We start from the raw sequence: 16,066 nt of genomic DNA on the forward strand, positions 1-16,066 counted from the left end.
TAACTTCTGAGGGAGTATTTTCAAGTTACTATATTTTGGGTGCCATCCAAAATAGAGAGACCCAGTGCCTGCAGGAAGAAGGGGACCACCACCACCCAGGGAAGAAAGAGAGCCATCTGCTGCTGCTGCTCCCTGCCTGCCTGCCTGCCTGCCTGCTTTCTTTCTGGCTTGTTGCTGTTGCTTGGCTACCACCACCGCCCTCTCCTGTTGGACTTCTGCTTTGCAGGCTGTCACATCCTGCAGGACCAAGCCCCCAGGTATCCAGGACTTCTGCTTTGCAGACCGCCGGACTTTTTGTGGGTCTTGTGGGTCTTGAACTATGTGCCTAGGAGAGAGGAGCCAAGTGGGGGGACTTGAGGGCCCCCCAGTTAGTGTAGTGATGGGTAGAGGGAGATATGGCATTGTGAGGAGGACTTGCCAGGTAAGGGGAATGCAGCCCAGGCAGTTAACAACTGTGCCTTGTTCTGGTCCTCCCCACACACGGAGGTTTGTTGGTTGCCCTATTAGCCAGCTCTCAGGCCTCTGGATGCTGCTCCTAAATGCCAGATCGGTGCATAATAAGATCTCCCTCATTCACGATTTAATTGTGGATGAGGCAGCAGATCTGGAATTTATAACCGAGACCTGGGTGGGTGAGCAGGGAGGAGTCAGTCTCTCCCAGTTATGCCCACCAGGGTACCTGGTTCAGCATCAGGGTAGACTTGAGGGTCAGGGAGGAGGGTTGCTGTGGTCTATAGGAGCTCCATCTCCCTCTGCAAGCACCCTGTCCATGTGACTACTGGTCTGGAGTGTTTGCACCTTATGTTGGGTCACAGGGACAGACTGGGGATTCTGTTGGTGTACCGCCCACCCTGCTGCCCAACAGATTCCCTAGCTGAGCTGATAGAGGTGGTCTCGGGTGTACTGTTGAGATCCCCCAGACTGTTGGTTCTGGGGGATGTAAACATCCATGCTGAGGCCACCTTATCCAGGCCGGCTCAGGATTTCATGTTCTCCATGACAACCATAGGACTGTCCCAATATGCCATTGGCCCAACACATGTAGCAGGGCATACTCTAGACTTGGTATTTGCAACTGGACATGGAGATGGTGATCTGAAAGTGGGGGATCTTACATCAGTCCCATTGTCATGGATAGATCACTGCTTACTGAAGTTTAGACCAGCGGCGTCACTAGCAGGAGTGCGGGGGGGGTGCTGACCTCCGGTGGGCTCCCTTCCAGGGGCATGGACGAGGTGGCTGGGCTTGCGTGTGTGCGTGCACGCACTCGAGGCCAGCCACCCCATCCATGACCCTGGGAGGGCGCGCGCCAGAGGGTCACCCAGCCGGAGAAGGCCTGGGAACGCCAGCGCACCTCCCTCACCCCGCCAACGCTGCTCCCGGTCTTGCCTGCCCGCCCACCTCTGAGGAGTTGGAGCAGCCTTTCCGGGCAACGGAGCGGGGCGGCTCTGGGTGTCACCACCCTCATGGTGACACCCGGGTGCGGGCCGCACCCTCCGAACCCCGGTAGTGACGCCCCTGGTTTAGGCTTACAGCAGCTTTCCCCCTCTGTAAGGGTGGGGGATCTATTAAGTTGGTGTGCCCCCAAAGACTAATGGATCCAGATGGTTTCCAAAGGGCTCTGGGGAGTTTTCCGGCTGATAAGGCTGGTGCTCCTGTTGAAGCCCTGGTTGAACTGTGGAATACAGAAATGACCCGGGTGGTTGACATGATTGCTCCTGAGCGCCCTCTCCTGTGTAGAGCCCGTACAGCTCCATGGTATACCCCAGAGCTGAGAGCGATGAAACAATATAGGAGATGGCTTGAGTGCAGATGGAGACGAACTCCTGGTGGATGCGGTTACACACTGGCCTCTGGTAAGCTGTATTTAGGGGCAGTGAGGACAGCAAAAAAAAAAATACTTTTCTGCCACTGTCAAATCATCAATCTGCTGCCCAGTGGAGCGCTTCAGAATTGTCCGGGGGCTATTATACTCTGGCCCCAGGGACATGGTAGAACCATCTGAGGCCCACTGTAATGAATTTGCTAGGCACTTCCAGGATAAAATCTTTAGCATCCGCCAGGACTTAGACTCCAGTGTTATAGCAGGTGAATCAAGCAGGGTATCCAGAGCACAGCCTTGTCCTGATTTCTTGGATGAGTTTCAGTTGGTACAGCTTGAGGACGTTGACAAGGTGCTTGGACAGTTTCATGCAACCACTTCTGTGCTGGATCCTTGCCCTTTTTGGCTAATGAAAGATAGCAGGGATGGAACAGCTGGCTGGGCCAGGGAAGTGATTAATGCCTCTCTGCGAGAGGGACTGGTCCCTGGCTGCCTGAAAGAGGCGGCAGTGAGACCATCCCTGGACCCAGAAAATCTTAATAACTATAGGCCGGTAGCAAATGTTCCATTCCTGGGCAAGGTCCTGGAACGAGTGGTTGCAGGCCAGCTCCAGACACTCTTGGATGAGACAGATTATCTGGATCCATTTCAGTTGGGTTTCAGTCCTGGTTTTTGCACGGAAACAGCCTTGGTCACCCTGTATGATGACCTCTGTTAGAAGAGAGACAGGGAGAGTGTGATTCTGTTGATTCTCCTTGATCTCTCAGCTGCTTTCGATACCATCGACCATGGTATCCTTCTGGGAAGACTGGCTGAGTTGAGAGAGGGAGGGACTGCATGGCGGTGGTTCTGCTCCTACTTGGCAGCTCGGCTGCAGAAGGTGCTGCTTGGGGAACATTGCTTGGCCCCATGGACTCTCCAGTATGGGGTTCCATAGGGGGTCAGTTCCACATGTACATGAAACCATTGGGTGCAGTCATCTGGAGTTTTAGAGTGCGTTGCTATCAGTACGCTGATGACACACAGCTAGCTCTATTTCTCCTTCTCATCCTTTTCAGGTGAGGCTGTCAATGTGCTAAACCAGTACCTGGCTGCGACAACGGACTGGATGAGGGCTAATAAACTGATGATCCATCCAGACAAGACTGAAATGCTGTTAGTGGGTGGTTTATCTGACAGGATGGTGGATGTCCAACCTGTCCTGGTTGGGGTCACACTCCCCCTGAAAGAGCTTGGGGTTCTCCTAGAACCATCTGTGTCACTTGAGGCTCTGGTAGCCTCGGTGGCACTGAGTGCCTTCTACCAGCTCCGGTTGGTGGCCCAGCTACTCCCCTATCTGGACAGGGATAATTTGGCTTCAGTTGTCCATGCTCTGGTAACCTCCAGGTTAGATTACTGCAATGCACTCTACGTGGGGCTGCCTTTCAAGACAGTTCAGAAACTGCAGCTTGTGCAAAATGCAGTGGCCAGATTGGTAACAAGGACCTGATGGTTCGAACATATAAAACCGATTCTGGCCCACTTGCATTGGCTGCCTGTATGTTTCCGAGCTCAATTCAAGGTGCTGGTTTTAACCTATAAAACCTTCCATAGGTTGGGACTATAATACCTGATGGAACACCTCTCCTGACACAAACCCATGCATACACTACACTCAACATCAAAGGTCCTCCTCTGGGTGCCTACTCCGAGGGAAGCTGTGAGGCTGGCAACAAGGGATAGGGCCTTCTCAGTGGTGGCCCCCAAATTATGGAATTATCTCTCTGGTGAGGTGCGCTTGGCACCAACACTGTTATCTTTTTGGCGCCAGGTGAAGACTTTCCTCTTCTCCCAGGCATTTTTTAACAGCATTTCAATAGTACATTTTTAACTCGCCTATCGGTTTTTATGAGTTTTAATTTAGTATGGTTTTAAATTTGTATACTTGTTTTTAATGTTTTAATTGCTGTAAACCACCCAGAGACCTTCAGCTATGAGGCGGTATATAGATCAATAAATAATCCAAATTCCGAGCTACTGCCTGGTAGGGCTTAACAGACCAGCAGGGCCACCGGCACATCTACAGTCCTGCCATGCATTCTGGTCAGGGCAGAAGGTGAAGGCCTGGCATACCATAGACCTGGATCAGGCCTGATGCCATAATGCTACAGTAGTGGGTTTGGCTTGGGATCTAAGAGATACTAGGTCAGATCAGCCTGTCCACAGTCCCTGCAACACCCTACTTCAGGGCTTTATGCTGGCTGCCTCCAGCAGAGATCCTAGCAGTACCACTTCTGCCCACCCATTCAGTGGGTGAAATAGGGAGATCTGCACCGGCAAAGTGGTTCTGTCATCACTCCACAGATGGAGGCCAGAACAGGCTGGCAGTGCTGGGTATAGGGGCACATCTGTCCAATCCTCTCCTCTCCCAGCCCAGAGCAAAGGGGTATATCTTAAATTTCATGATAGATTATAAGGTTGACACTAATGAAAGTATATTTGCTATACATATATAGCAGTGCAGATCAATTCCTGTGAAAGGTTTTTGAAAAGCTATCACATAGATGATGGAGCATATTTTTCTGTTGCTCCAGAGGATAGGAGCCAAACCAATAGATTCAAATTACAAGAAAGGAGATTTTGACTAAACTTCCTGCTGGTATGAACTGTACAACAGTGGAATTAAGTGCCTTGGAGGATGGTGGACTCTCCCTTTTAAGCAAAAGTTAGTGGCCACCTATTGGGGATGTTGTAGCAGTGGATTTTCTGGATCAGGAGGAGTAGGTTGGACTAGATGACCTTTGAAGACTTTAATTCTGTGACCCCGTTTTCTAACAAGTGATGGCTATGTAGGTGATGGTGAATGGTTCAATGCACTTTCTAATCTCTGGCCTAATTTTAAGGCTTGTCAGACTCTTGTTGATTAGTCAGCATATGCTTCAGTGGACCAATTTTTGAAAAGTTTTTTTTATGTATTTTCCTAAATCAATCTTCTTCAATCCTGGGTCATTGGACTATAATCCCCATCATTCCCAGAAGGGCCGGTTCCAAAGGGCGGCCAGGTGGGGCCCTGGCTGAGGGCCCTGGGGCTACAGGGGCCCCTGAGGTGCCCCTCTGCTCCTCTTCCGCTATTCGTGGCAGGATCACTGCCATGGATCGCACACTGAGAGCTCCAGCCATTCCCTTGCTTAAACTTACCTTTCTCAGCTGTTGTGCAGTTGCGCGGGCAGCGCTGTCCTTAACCAAGATGGCGGCTGAGGTTTCCCTAAGGCACTGAAGCCTCTGCCACCATCTTGGCTCATGGCACTGGGGCCCAGGGCAGGCTTGTGCCTAAGAGCCCCGGCATGTCTGGGCCAGCCCTGAACCTCAGCAAGCTTAGCCAATTGTCAGGGATGATGGCAGCTGTAGTCCAACCATATCTAGGGACCAATGGACCAATCTACAAGACGTAGATCCATGTTTATCACTGCTACGATGTAACTGCAAAAAGCCACATCCTGCTGGAACAAATAGTTATGTAAAGGTACCTTCAGTTTAGATCTATGGGTAGCTATTGCTGTTCCACAAAATGAGGGAAATGGTTATGAAATTCACACTTACCATTTTGAGAACCAGTAGATGATCAAGAAAGTATGTGCATTCAGTTGTAAAAAGCTCCCACACAGCTTCTTTCTTCTTTGTATCTAACTGGTCTTCACTGACTTTTGGCTCAAGCTGATGCATCTTCATAATTTCATGCCAAGTTTTATTCTGTCAGTTCAGAATACAAATACATCAGTTAATGCACATTTTTACACAAATAGCTCTTCCGTTTAATCATAGAAACTATAGTTAGTGCTAAATACTCTTGTTTGGGTTATCAGTGGCCTCTGCTTCCGTGTTAAAGTCTCATAAAATATAATAATGGAATCATGAGTGCTCTACAGATTACACCTAAAAGAAGTGGCAATGCAATCATATTCATATTTCCTTACAAAAGACAGAGAGAGAGGGGGCTTTTCCAGATGACCTGTTTATTGAGAGTTCATCCTGATTTGCTTGCACAAAAACATATGTGGAGGTTAGACTATGTAGGTCTTTCATTCTGATTTGATTACAGGGCAGTTCTAGGATGATGATCATTCCTCCTGATCTGCTTGCAGAGTGTTTATACATCATCCAATTAATCATTCATCCATTCCACCCTTTTCCATGCATTTCCCTGTCATTTTCCTAGCCACAAAAAGTCAGGGTGTTTTTTGTTTTAAAAGAGTGGATTTGTTGTGCTTGGGTGACAGAGCACTTTAATCCACTTTAATTGCACAAACCTAAATGTCTAGTATCTGCTTGAATCTCTCCTGCAAAATAGTAAGGGTCTAGAGGCACCCATTATATATATGTATGTATGTATGTATGTATGAATGAAAATCCTAATGAAAATTCTCCAGCATTTTAGTGAATTTTTTCCTAATAAACACATTTTTGCATGCTATTTTCACTCGTATTTTTGTTTTTATTTACACTTTCCCTTAAAATACGCATTTGTGTAAACACTAGTTGGTTGGCAAACTGCATTGCAAAATTCGGATAAGTATGAATCAGATAAGAATGGCTGTGTTTCGGTTTTCATATTGTTTCAGAAAGTGCAAATTTGATAGATTCAGCTTGAAAGATGAACTGAATCAAATTTCTTGCCCATCCCTAGCTCATTTACATATAAGTGTGTCTAGGATTGCTGCCAGCAGCAGTTAAGAAGAAACAAAACAGAAGAATAAAAGTGAGGACCAACACACAAAACAATCTATTGGTGTAGAATATGAAGTATTTTTGTACCTTAACACCGTGAAATTCATAGCCACTACACTCCGATATCTTGATTGTTACTGTGGAAAGACAGTTTTCCAGGTCTGATATTTGTTTCTGTTTGTCTTTACTCTGTTTAAAGACAAAATGTAGTGGTCAAGTTGTGAAACCCAGAGGCTTGCCTTTAACTTGGGGAGGGGAAGGTTGGGGATTCTTCCTCAGATTGTGTTTTTTGTATACAGAAAGCTTCCTCAAAACTAAACTTTGAAAATGCACTAAAATTTGAATTTATTGCAACACAATGGCTAAGCACTATGTAATATATATGTGCATAATAAAATTAAGTGATTAGTCTATTTTTAAAAAATATGGACCTGAAAATACACACATGCCACTGCAGTAAAAGATGGTCATTCCAATTATTTATGAGATACAGAAAATATTTTCTCTAGTTTCTTGCATTTGGAACCTTAATGACAGTGGCAGTCCATATCCTATCCATCCTCCTTAGACATGGCAATAGCTACCCTTTCTATCAAAAGTACCAGAGTGGAAAAATTAGAGTAATGCAAGGCTTCTGTGTCCATATAGCCTATATATGTTTAAAAATAGGTGGCTGCTAAGATTCTGGCATATAGGTTTTGACCTTGGCCCAAGCATTAGCTGTAATGTTAAACAGAAGTCAAGCCCTCTGCGTCTGGTTCCAGGCACGGCTGTGTTCCCCTAGGATGCAGGCCAGTAAATTATTTCTCTGCATCAGTGATCTTAGAGATGATTCCCTGTTCTTTTTAAAAAAAATTAAATCTAAATATCTAAGCAACGTCTGAAGTATGTTTGGATGCAACTTTTTCATCTGCCCCCTTGACAGTTTTTTAAAACAATAGTCCTCCCTGTCCTCCAGCATCCCCAAATATAAAGATATGGCTTTGGGTCTGCTGGTGGAAACAAACCCTTACATTTTTCAATCTATAGAAATACCAGTTATCAGGGTAGAAATGGAGAGGCTTGCAAAATACTCACCATTCCTTTTTTAACGAATGGCCACCAGGGCTTTTTGGATTCTAACGTAAAGAACAGAAACAAGGGTATTGTGAGCTATAGAAATAAAAAGGTCTTTCACAGAAAATTTAACACCATGAAAAAAGATGGGGATATCTCTTTCATTAGCATTTATAGGCATACAGAGGGAGAGCATCATCCCTGAAATTTTTATGAGTGTTTGTCCTGGTAGACAGAAAACACACATCTGCTTGTGATAGAGATGGTAGCTTGGATCCCAAGGTAAGTTTAATTTGTGGACAAAGTAGATATGTTAGCTATGTACATGTGCTCTTAACTGCAAACCTTTTTTTTACACAAATTGCCAGTGAAGGGGTGCATGATCTGAATGGGACCCTAGCATGATGGGGTTGGGGGAGAGCTAACCCTTAGTCCCTGCTATGGTTCTAATCCTGAGCGCCCCATGCCTGTAATTTACATAGGAAAAATCATTCCATTCATTTCAATGAGTTCCCCCCACATGTAAATTGTATGCATGGAGGGGATTCACATCAGGATCACAGCAGAAGCCAAAGGCTTAAAGCCCCCCCGCAAACCCTATTAGTATTTCACTCTGGATTACGGTCTCCCCTACTAGCAGTCCGTGTTTTTAAAAATCCGTCCACATACCAGGACAGCTGATGTATTGTCTGGTTTTGTCCTTGAGGAAGTTCACAGAAGGAAAGTATTCTGTCCCTTCTCTTCCCCCCTCATCCATATCTTCTCCCTCTCTCACCTGAACTGTGCAGGGATGCTGAATGGTAAAGGAATTCTGCTGCACTGTCTGATATCAACAGGTCTCCTGGAAACATCTCAAGTCCAGGCAAACTCACCACCACTGAGCTATGCCTGCGTTCAGATGAGTTGTGTAGACTGCATGGGAAACAATATATGTTTTGCAATAAAATATATATTTAAATAATATCTAAATATGAATTTTCATAGAGTTTTAAAAAATAAATTTATACCAGGCAATCAAGAATTTACTCATGTGGTGTTATATGAACCTGGTGTCCTTCCCTAAAGTTAGTTTTCTGTGTTAGCATGCCAGGTAGCTGTAGCTGGGCAGGCCATTGCAGATATAGCAACAGAAGTCCAATTTTAAATTTATTTATTTATTTATTATTTGATTTATATCCTGCCCTTCCTCCCAGCAGGAGCCCAGAACTAAATGACATTAGTTCTGTGTAGTAGCTGCTACTCAATTCTGGAACAACTCAAAATCTGTCAGTGGGTTTTTGATTTGGTTTTGCTAAACACACCATATAATTTAAGGGCCATTCATTCACTAGCTTCTGTGTCACTGTGAATGGGCCTGTAATGGGGGCTACATGGTACCTCCTTGGTCCTGGGCTCCTTTGTTAAATCCAATAGTCCTGCTCCCAATTCTGCAAAGTAAATTGTTCCATAAATCTAGAATGAAATATTATTCTGCTGATTTCTCTAGTTTTGTACCTTAGAATTGTAGATAGTCAATGTTTACAAATTTGTAATTAAACCAAAATATGCATAAGACCCGCAAAACAAGAATGAAGAGGAAAATGCTGTTGAATAATTTTGCATGACACAGAACTCCCCAAATATGGCTTAAAATGGCATTCTACTAGATGTAAAAGATCAGCTTGTTATAATACTACTAAAAGTCATGCCAGCTTTTTTCTAACCATTTGGGTTTGTAATTTTTGAAATACGTGCTTTGTCTGAATTGTTTTTGTTGTTGGAATAGAAGAATGTTTAGTTATACTCCTAACAGAATTCCAGGGCAAATCCACTATTTACTTTCTACAAAATGAGATTAATTTCTGTGTCTTAAAAAGCCCTACATATCAGTCATGATATACTTTGTGGTGAGGGACTGAGTATCTTTGATGCTTTAAAGATATTGGCCATGGCAGCTTTGAAATTGGTAACTGTGAGAGTATATGATTGGTTTTTTAAAAAAATTGTTTTAAGATAATCACTTTATTGTAATTATTTTTAGATGGTTTTTAAAATTGTTTTAGATGGTTCTAAATTGTTTTTAAATGTTTAATATGGTTTTAATTGTTTTAAATATGTTCTGTTTTATTTTAAATTGTGTCATGATAACATTTTGATGTTTGCTGCCCTGGGCTCCTTTGGGACAAAGGGTGAGATACAAATTTAATAAATAAATAATGTTTAAAAACTGGTTTTTCGGACCTCAAGCACATGCTTTGCAAAAATCAACAGAGTCTAGTGACGCTTTCAAGACTAACAATTTTTTAATGGCATAATCATGCATGGACTACAGTCCAAAGTTCTCCCAAGGGTTGGCTTCCTTATTAAGGATCTGTGCGAAAAAGACCAGTGTGCTGCCACTAGTACGTTACAGGTACACATTTTACATACACAGATATTAGCATCCATATTGAAGAAGTAAACAGTCCCATGTTAAATTCATATGATTTTTGACAAACTTGGAATTGGGTTACCTGAAAAGCCCTCGTACAGACCTGTAAGATGTTTTAGACCATCTGGGGATGACCTGAAAATGGGCATTTTCCACTTTCCCCCCTATACTATGAAATGCCTTTCCCTCTGCCATATGTGAAGCAGCAACCATCTATTGCTTCAGACGTCTTGCAAAGACATCTTTTTGCTTAGGCTTTCCCTCACTCATAAGACTGGACCCTGCTTTTATTTGTTTGAATTCCCTGGATGTCTGTTTATTCACTGGACATGTTTAGCCTTGAGAAGAGAAGACTGAGGGGAGATATGATAGCACTTTTCAAGTACTTAAAGGTTGCCATACAGAGGAGGGCCAGGATCTCTTTTCGATCATCCCAGAGTTCAGGATGCGGAATAATGGGCTCAAGTTACAGGAAGCCAGATTTCGTCTGAAGATCAGGAAAACCTTCCTGACTGTTAGAGCGGTACAAATCAATTACCTAGGGAGATGGTGGGTTCTCCAACACTGGCGGCATTCAAGAGTCAGCTGGACAGCCATCTATCAGGCATGCTTTAATTTGGATTCCTGCATTGAGCAGGGGGTTGGACTCGATGGCCATATAGGCCCCTTCCAACTCCATGATTCTATGATTCTGTGATTCTAAAATATTCTTTTATACTACTGTTTTACTGATTTTATGTCATATTTTTGTTTTGATGATATTGTTTATTGTTTATAACTTTGTTCCTTAACTAACTGAACATTTGAATTTTATTTTATTTTTGAAAGGGTGAAGATACATTTGATTGCACATGATGCATTTAATGAGAAGGGTCCTTGTACCCAGAAGGCAAACTCAGGCACATAAATTATTGCAAATATTTTCATGATAAGTCTCTGCATCTACTTTGTACCATATGAACACTTAATCTATTAGTATTTCAAATTAATAGTAAGTGACTGAAAGCCTAAGTATATCAGAGATGTAGATCTGTGGATTGTCAGTACTGCTTAGGGCTTGGAAAAAGCAAATATGTGGTATGTTCAGTCAACCTTAACAACAAAGTGAAATTTCACACCCTTTTTTATACAGTGTGTTCAGGTCACAAAGAAGTTAACATAAGTTCTAAAACTGTGGGACTTACCTACATGACATGTTATACTCTTTTCCCCTCTAAGATTTACTAGAAAGAATGCATTGTGTTGATCGCTGGATGGATCAAAGGGACTGATAAATGTGGCCCAGAAGCAGCATTAATGTGGTCTATGTGCTATACAGTTTGCTCTGAATTTTTCACAAAATAGGGCTAGCTCTGTGCTGGGTTGTGACCTTTATGTATGAAAAAAGCTACAAAAATGAATAACAAATAATATACTAGTTAAAGAGAGATTTATGGGATCTCTAAAAATGCAATCCTACTTCCTGCTTTATCATACATTTTTTTAAATTATTGTTACATTTATACTCTTTCTTCAAGGAACTCAGGGCAATGTATATGCTCTCCCCCTCCCACAACAGCTGAGGTAGATTAGGGTGACAGAAAGTGACTGGCCCAAGGTCACCCAGTGAACTTCATGGCTGAGTGAAGATGTGAACCCAGGTCTCCCAGGTCCTAGTCCAGCACTCTTTAACCATTACACTGCACTCACTCTCAGATTTCATGAACAAGTCCAAAGGAGTTGTGATATTTTGCAACAAACATTTATGCCAGTTGAAACAGGATATTGACTGATTCTATACGTAGGAATAAATGGAGGGAACGAGCCTGTTAGTGGCTACTAGCAATGTTAGCTTAATTTTTATCCTCCATTTTCAAAGACAGAGTGTCTCTCTGATCATCAAATAACAGAAAATTAACAGTGGGGATGGATACAGAACTCATGGCCTGCAGTAGTGTTGTGGCAAATTTAGAAGTGCAGGGATCTTCCTTGGGGGAAGGAAGCACCTGCCACCAGCTCCACCTCTCTGGCAGACAACAGCATCCTGAGCATGTAGGAAACTACCTATTACTCCAGCCTTCCCTCCACAACTTTTTTTAAAAATCAAACCCCAGTGTCCCCAAAAGCTTGTGCTGGCTGGCAGCCTGGGCTTGCAGTGATATCCCTCCCTACCCTCCCAGCTAGCCCCAGCCCTCTCTTTGAAAGTAAGCCCAACCCACCGGGCCAAGGAGGTGTGGACCACAGTTTGGGAACCTCAGCCTAAAGAATTAATGAAGGTAAATACTTGGGCATGGCTGTCCACCGTCCTCGCCTCTCTGTAAATGTCTCTCTCAATTCCTCATGACTCTCTGCTCCCCACAACAGATGGTGGGAGCCAATCAGCATGCAAGGGGATTCTAGTGATGGAATCCACAGCAGTCACACTTTTGCCACCTATCTACCCCCTACCACCCCCCAGAAGAACAAGGCAGGAGAGAAGGCCCCTCCTGAGCCAAACGATAGAGTGGAGGCATCAACAACAGACTCCCCAGCAGGGCCAGACTGTGGAGGAGGAAAAGGAACAGGAAGAGGAGGCACCACACCATGGAGTAAGAGACAAGCTGCAGGCTGTGGTGGGCAAATACCTGCTTCATTCTGGCCCCCGACCCCCACAGTCAGTATTAAGTAGATATTTTGCCCATCCCAGCCTGCCTACTGCCCTGCAGTGTGGTGCCTCCTCTTCTTTTTCCTCCTCCTTAGTCTAGCCCTGCTTGGAGAGGCTGTTACCAAGGCCTCTGCTCTAGCATTTGGCCCAGGGGGCCCTCCTCTCCCACCTTCTCCTTCTCTGTGGTGGCATGTGTGGTCTCTGTGTATGTTTATATATATATATTTGTAGTAACACTTCATCTCACATCTTATAGAGGTCTGCCTCCAGAATGGCTCTACTCTTCTGTTTGCAGACTATCAAGTTTTTTTAAAAAAAAACCAAACCCACCACACTGTACATTTTTTGTCCCTGACTTAAGAATGTTTGAGTCAAATTTCAAGATGGCCTTGCTAGCCATCTGAAATTGTTGTATAGCTGCTCCTGACAACCCATACTGTAAGGCTGGGTAAACACAGCTTGGGCATGCCTGACAGTCAGCAGGCTCTTCTTATGTTCTTATGAGAGCCAATATGTAGCCTGTAAAACATGTCTCCTTAACAAGCATAGGGGGCAGAAAGTTTCAAAAGTGGTCCCCTAAACCTCACTGATCTTGTTAATTACAGTGAGTATATCACTCTTCACTTCACTTCAACAAAAGTATAAAATAGAATGAGGAAGTGCTTTTTTAAAAGAACAAGTATTTTTAAACACATACCTGTTAGGTTTATGCAAATATAATTCCTGAAAGAGAATAAGGCATTGCATATTAGTCTTTATGAAAGACAAGGGAGTGGCACTTTTCACCTTGCATGCTCTTGCTGTAGAAAAGAATTGCAAAAATAAAATAAAATGTTAATAATTTTTAGTGAAATGATTGTTTCAGGACAGGATCAAGACTCACTGGGGGTTTTTTCCTTGAGCAAAAACAAGCCTGCATAATGAAGGCAAAATTACATGTGATGTTAAGTGCATCTCTTTTTAGAGATGCAAATAGCAGCTGCACTGGGGCCAATTAGTCTGGGAACTTTGGGGAGGGGCAGGAAGGAGAGTTCAACATTTTCTCCTCTCCTTTGGTCCCAAAGAAAATGTCCTATCCCTCCTCAGGCTGCTAGGAGGGATGCTCTTATTGGAGCTGCTGTTTGCATTTCTGAAAAAAATTCAGTCATGCAACTAAGGGCCAAACTCGATGTGTGTTTACTAAATATATGTGTGCTGGTTTGGTTATAAAGTGGGTGTGCTTTGTTTTTACTTTTCAGACAAGACAGGTGGGAGGGAAGGACAGGGGCAAAGTTCCCCTTCCCCACATACCCACGGTCTGCTATTTGAAACAAGTCCCCTAGCTCTGCTACCTTCTGGTATTGGAGCTGATCTGGGGAAAACCAGCTTCAGTGAAGTGCAAGGAGGTAAGGAAAGGGGGGGCAGGTTTCCATGGGCCATGTCCCTCTACTCAGTTTAGTCCAGCCTTTCCCAACCAGTGTGCCTCCAGATGTTGTTGGACCACAACTCCCATCTTTCCTGACCATTGGCAACTTGGCTGAGGCTGATGGGAGTTGTGGTCCAACAACATCTGGAGGCACACTGGTTGGGAAAGGCTGGTTTAGTCCAAAACATTAACACAAACAAAACCACACCCACTTAATTAGCATCACATGTACTTTGGTCCCTTGAAATACTATGTGGCTTCTTGTCTGGGAAACACTAAAGTGAAACCATGTTTGTACTCACTTTAAATGAAACAGCCTCAATTCTGCATTTAACAGCCCAGAGACAAAAGCTGATGTGCCCATGTGCAGCTTTATTTAAAAATAAAAAGCCTGAGTGGGAGAAGGAGGGTGATCTGGATCAGAAGAATGGCAAATTGGAACTTTCCTCTTCTTGCAAATAGCAGGCATTGATTCCAAGTGGGGATGCAATAAGAGCAAAGGGCCAAAGCCTTTCCCAGCCACCCCATGCTATGGTTCCAGTCCATGCATTGTCTGTCTTTAAGAAAGAAAGAAAGAAATCAGCAAAGCAAGGGCAAGCTATGTGAGAAATGTCATGTCTGGTTTGGCCCTTCTGTTCTGCTGCAAAGCACTAGATTGTGCAGTAGGAGAATAGGCCAGCACTGGCCAATGGGAGTAGGATGGGGCTATAATATTTATTCATGAAATGTCTGTATCATTTTATACCCTACAGAGATTTCAAAGTAGTTGATGCATAAGTGGCCACCCTACTGCTGAATATAAAATAAACTGAAGGGGACATTTTAGTATGGGCAAAATCTGGTTAAGCCAAAATATCTGGGTATAGGTTAACTACTTTTGTTGAGTGCTAATAGTTCAATGGACAACCCTATTCTCATAATTTATGAGGATTTAAAATGATATGACACTGACTTAAATCCAGGCTTAACTGGATATTGATTAAACTGTCACATGCTAGATCACGTTCTACTTAAATCTAAGAGCACCAAGGATCTGTTGTACCAGCCTTTAGTTCACTCTGAGCAATAAACAAAACATACCAAACCAAGGAAAGAAAAATCACGTTACTTACCTCAATGCATTCCTGAGAATTCTGTTTCCTCTCAGTCAGGAAAGAAGGGTCGATCTCACTAGTGTTCTGCAATGTTTGATCACCAACTAAATGATCTTTATGATGTGGTAGAACTGAGAGGGAGTCAACCAGTGTAGTGTTCTCTCTCAGTGACAGTGAATCTGTGTGGATGCCAGAGTCTGAGGTGGAAGAACAATGCTGAGAACATGGAGTATGACTTTGACAAGGAAGAAGAGAAAAGTCTGTTTGTGGCAACTGGCTGTGCATCCTCTCGTTCTCAATGCTGTCCTGGAGCTGGAATACTTGGGAGACTGATGAGGTACTATTTCTTAGCCTCCTCAGAGTTGGAGAGGTAGAAATCCTTCCTGGAGCATGTCTGTCAAATCGGTAAGGTCTGATGTCACCATCATCATGCTCCACAAACGGAACTTTCAGGAGATGTGGGTTATCACTAAAGGCCCGCCTCTTGGTGATATTATTAGGACACAATTTTATCTCAGTGCCAGATGGGGATGGGGCTTCAAAGGATGAGAAGATAATATTTCCCAAGTCACTCTTTCTTTCCAGATTCAAATTGTCTTCCTGTGGTTCAGGCCCCACAAGAATATGGCATTGTTCTTCCAAGTAGGTCACATCATCCACATCAAAAGAAGGTTTGCACTCCATTTCTTGAATCTTTTATTCACAGCCAAATGTTCTATAGCAATTAGAACAGAAACTAGAGTAAAGATTTCATTCCCAAAGTCAACATTTTTATTTAAAACCATACATTTTACTGATACTTTAAAAAAAAAAAATGCTTCCTTACCATTTTGTTGAATCACTATATTTAACAGCTGTTGAAAATTATATGAGGCATTTTAATAGCTCAGAAGTAGCTCTAATGCAGTAAAAATGTCTACAGATTTGAGATACTAGTCTAATAACTTCTCCT

At 43.5% G+C, this 16,066-nt stretch overlaps 1 protein-coding gene across 1 annotated transcript in view; it reads right to left on the reverse strand.

The window, feature by feature from the left end:
• Positions 1-15,798, reverse strand: part of PLEKHG7 (pleckstrin homology and RhoGEF domain containing G7) — a 54,572-nt gene extending 38,774 nt beyond the window's left edge. Inside the window, exons 1-6 of the mRNA XM_061639581.1 lie at positions 15,133-15,798; positions 13,313-13,338; positions 8,358-8,494; positions 7,604-7,644; positions 6,614-6,715; positions 5,402-5,551 (exon numbers count right to left, since the gene is read on the reverse strand). Of these exons, the coding sequence (XP_061495565.1) occupies positions 5,402-5,551; positions 6,614-6,715; positions 7,604-7,644; positions 8,358-8,494; positions 13,313-13,338; positions 15,133-15,798 (1,122 nt within the window). The remainder of the gene's footprint in view (positions 1-5,401; positions 5,552-6,613; positions 6,716-7,603; positions 7,645-8,357; positions 8,495-13,312; positions 13,339-15,132) is intronic.
• Between the last annotated feature and the right edge of the window lie 268 nt (positions 15,799-16,066).

This window comes from Rhineura floridana, chromosome 8, assembly GCF_030035675.1.
Source record: "Rhineura floridana isolate rRhiFlo1 chromosome 8, rRhiFlo1.hap2, whole genome shotgun sequence".
Classification (NCBI taxonomy): Eukaryota; Metazoa; Chordata; class Lepidosauria; order Squamata; family Rhineuridae; genus Rhineura; species Rhineura floridana.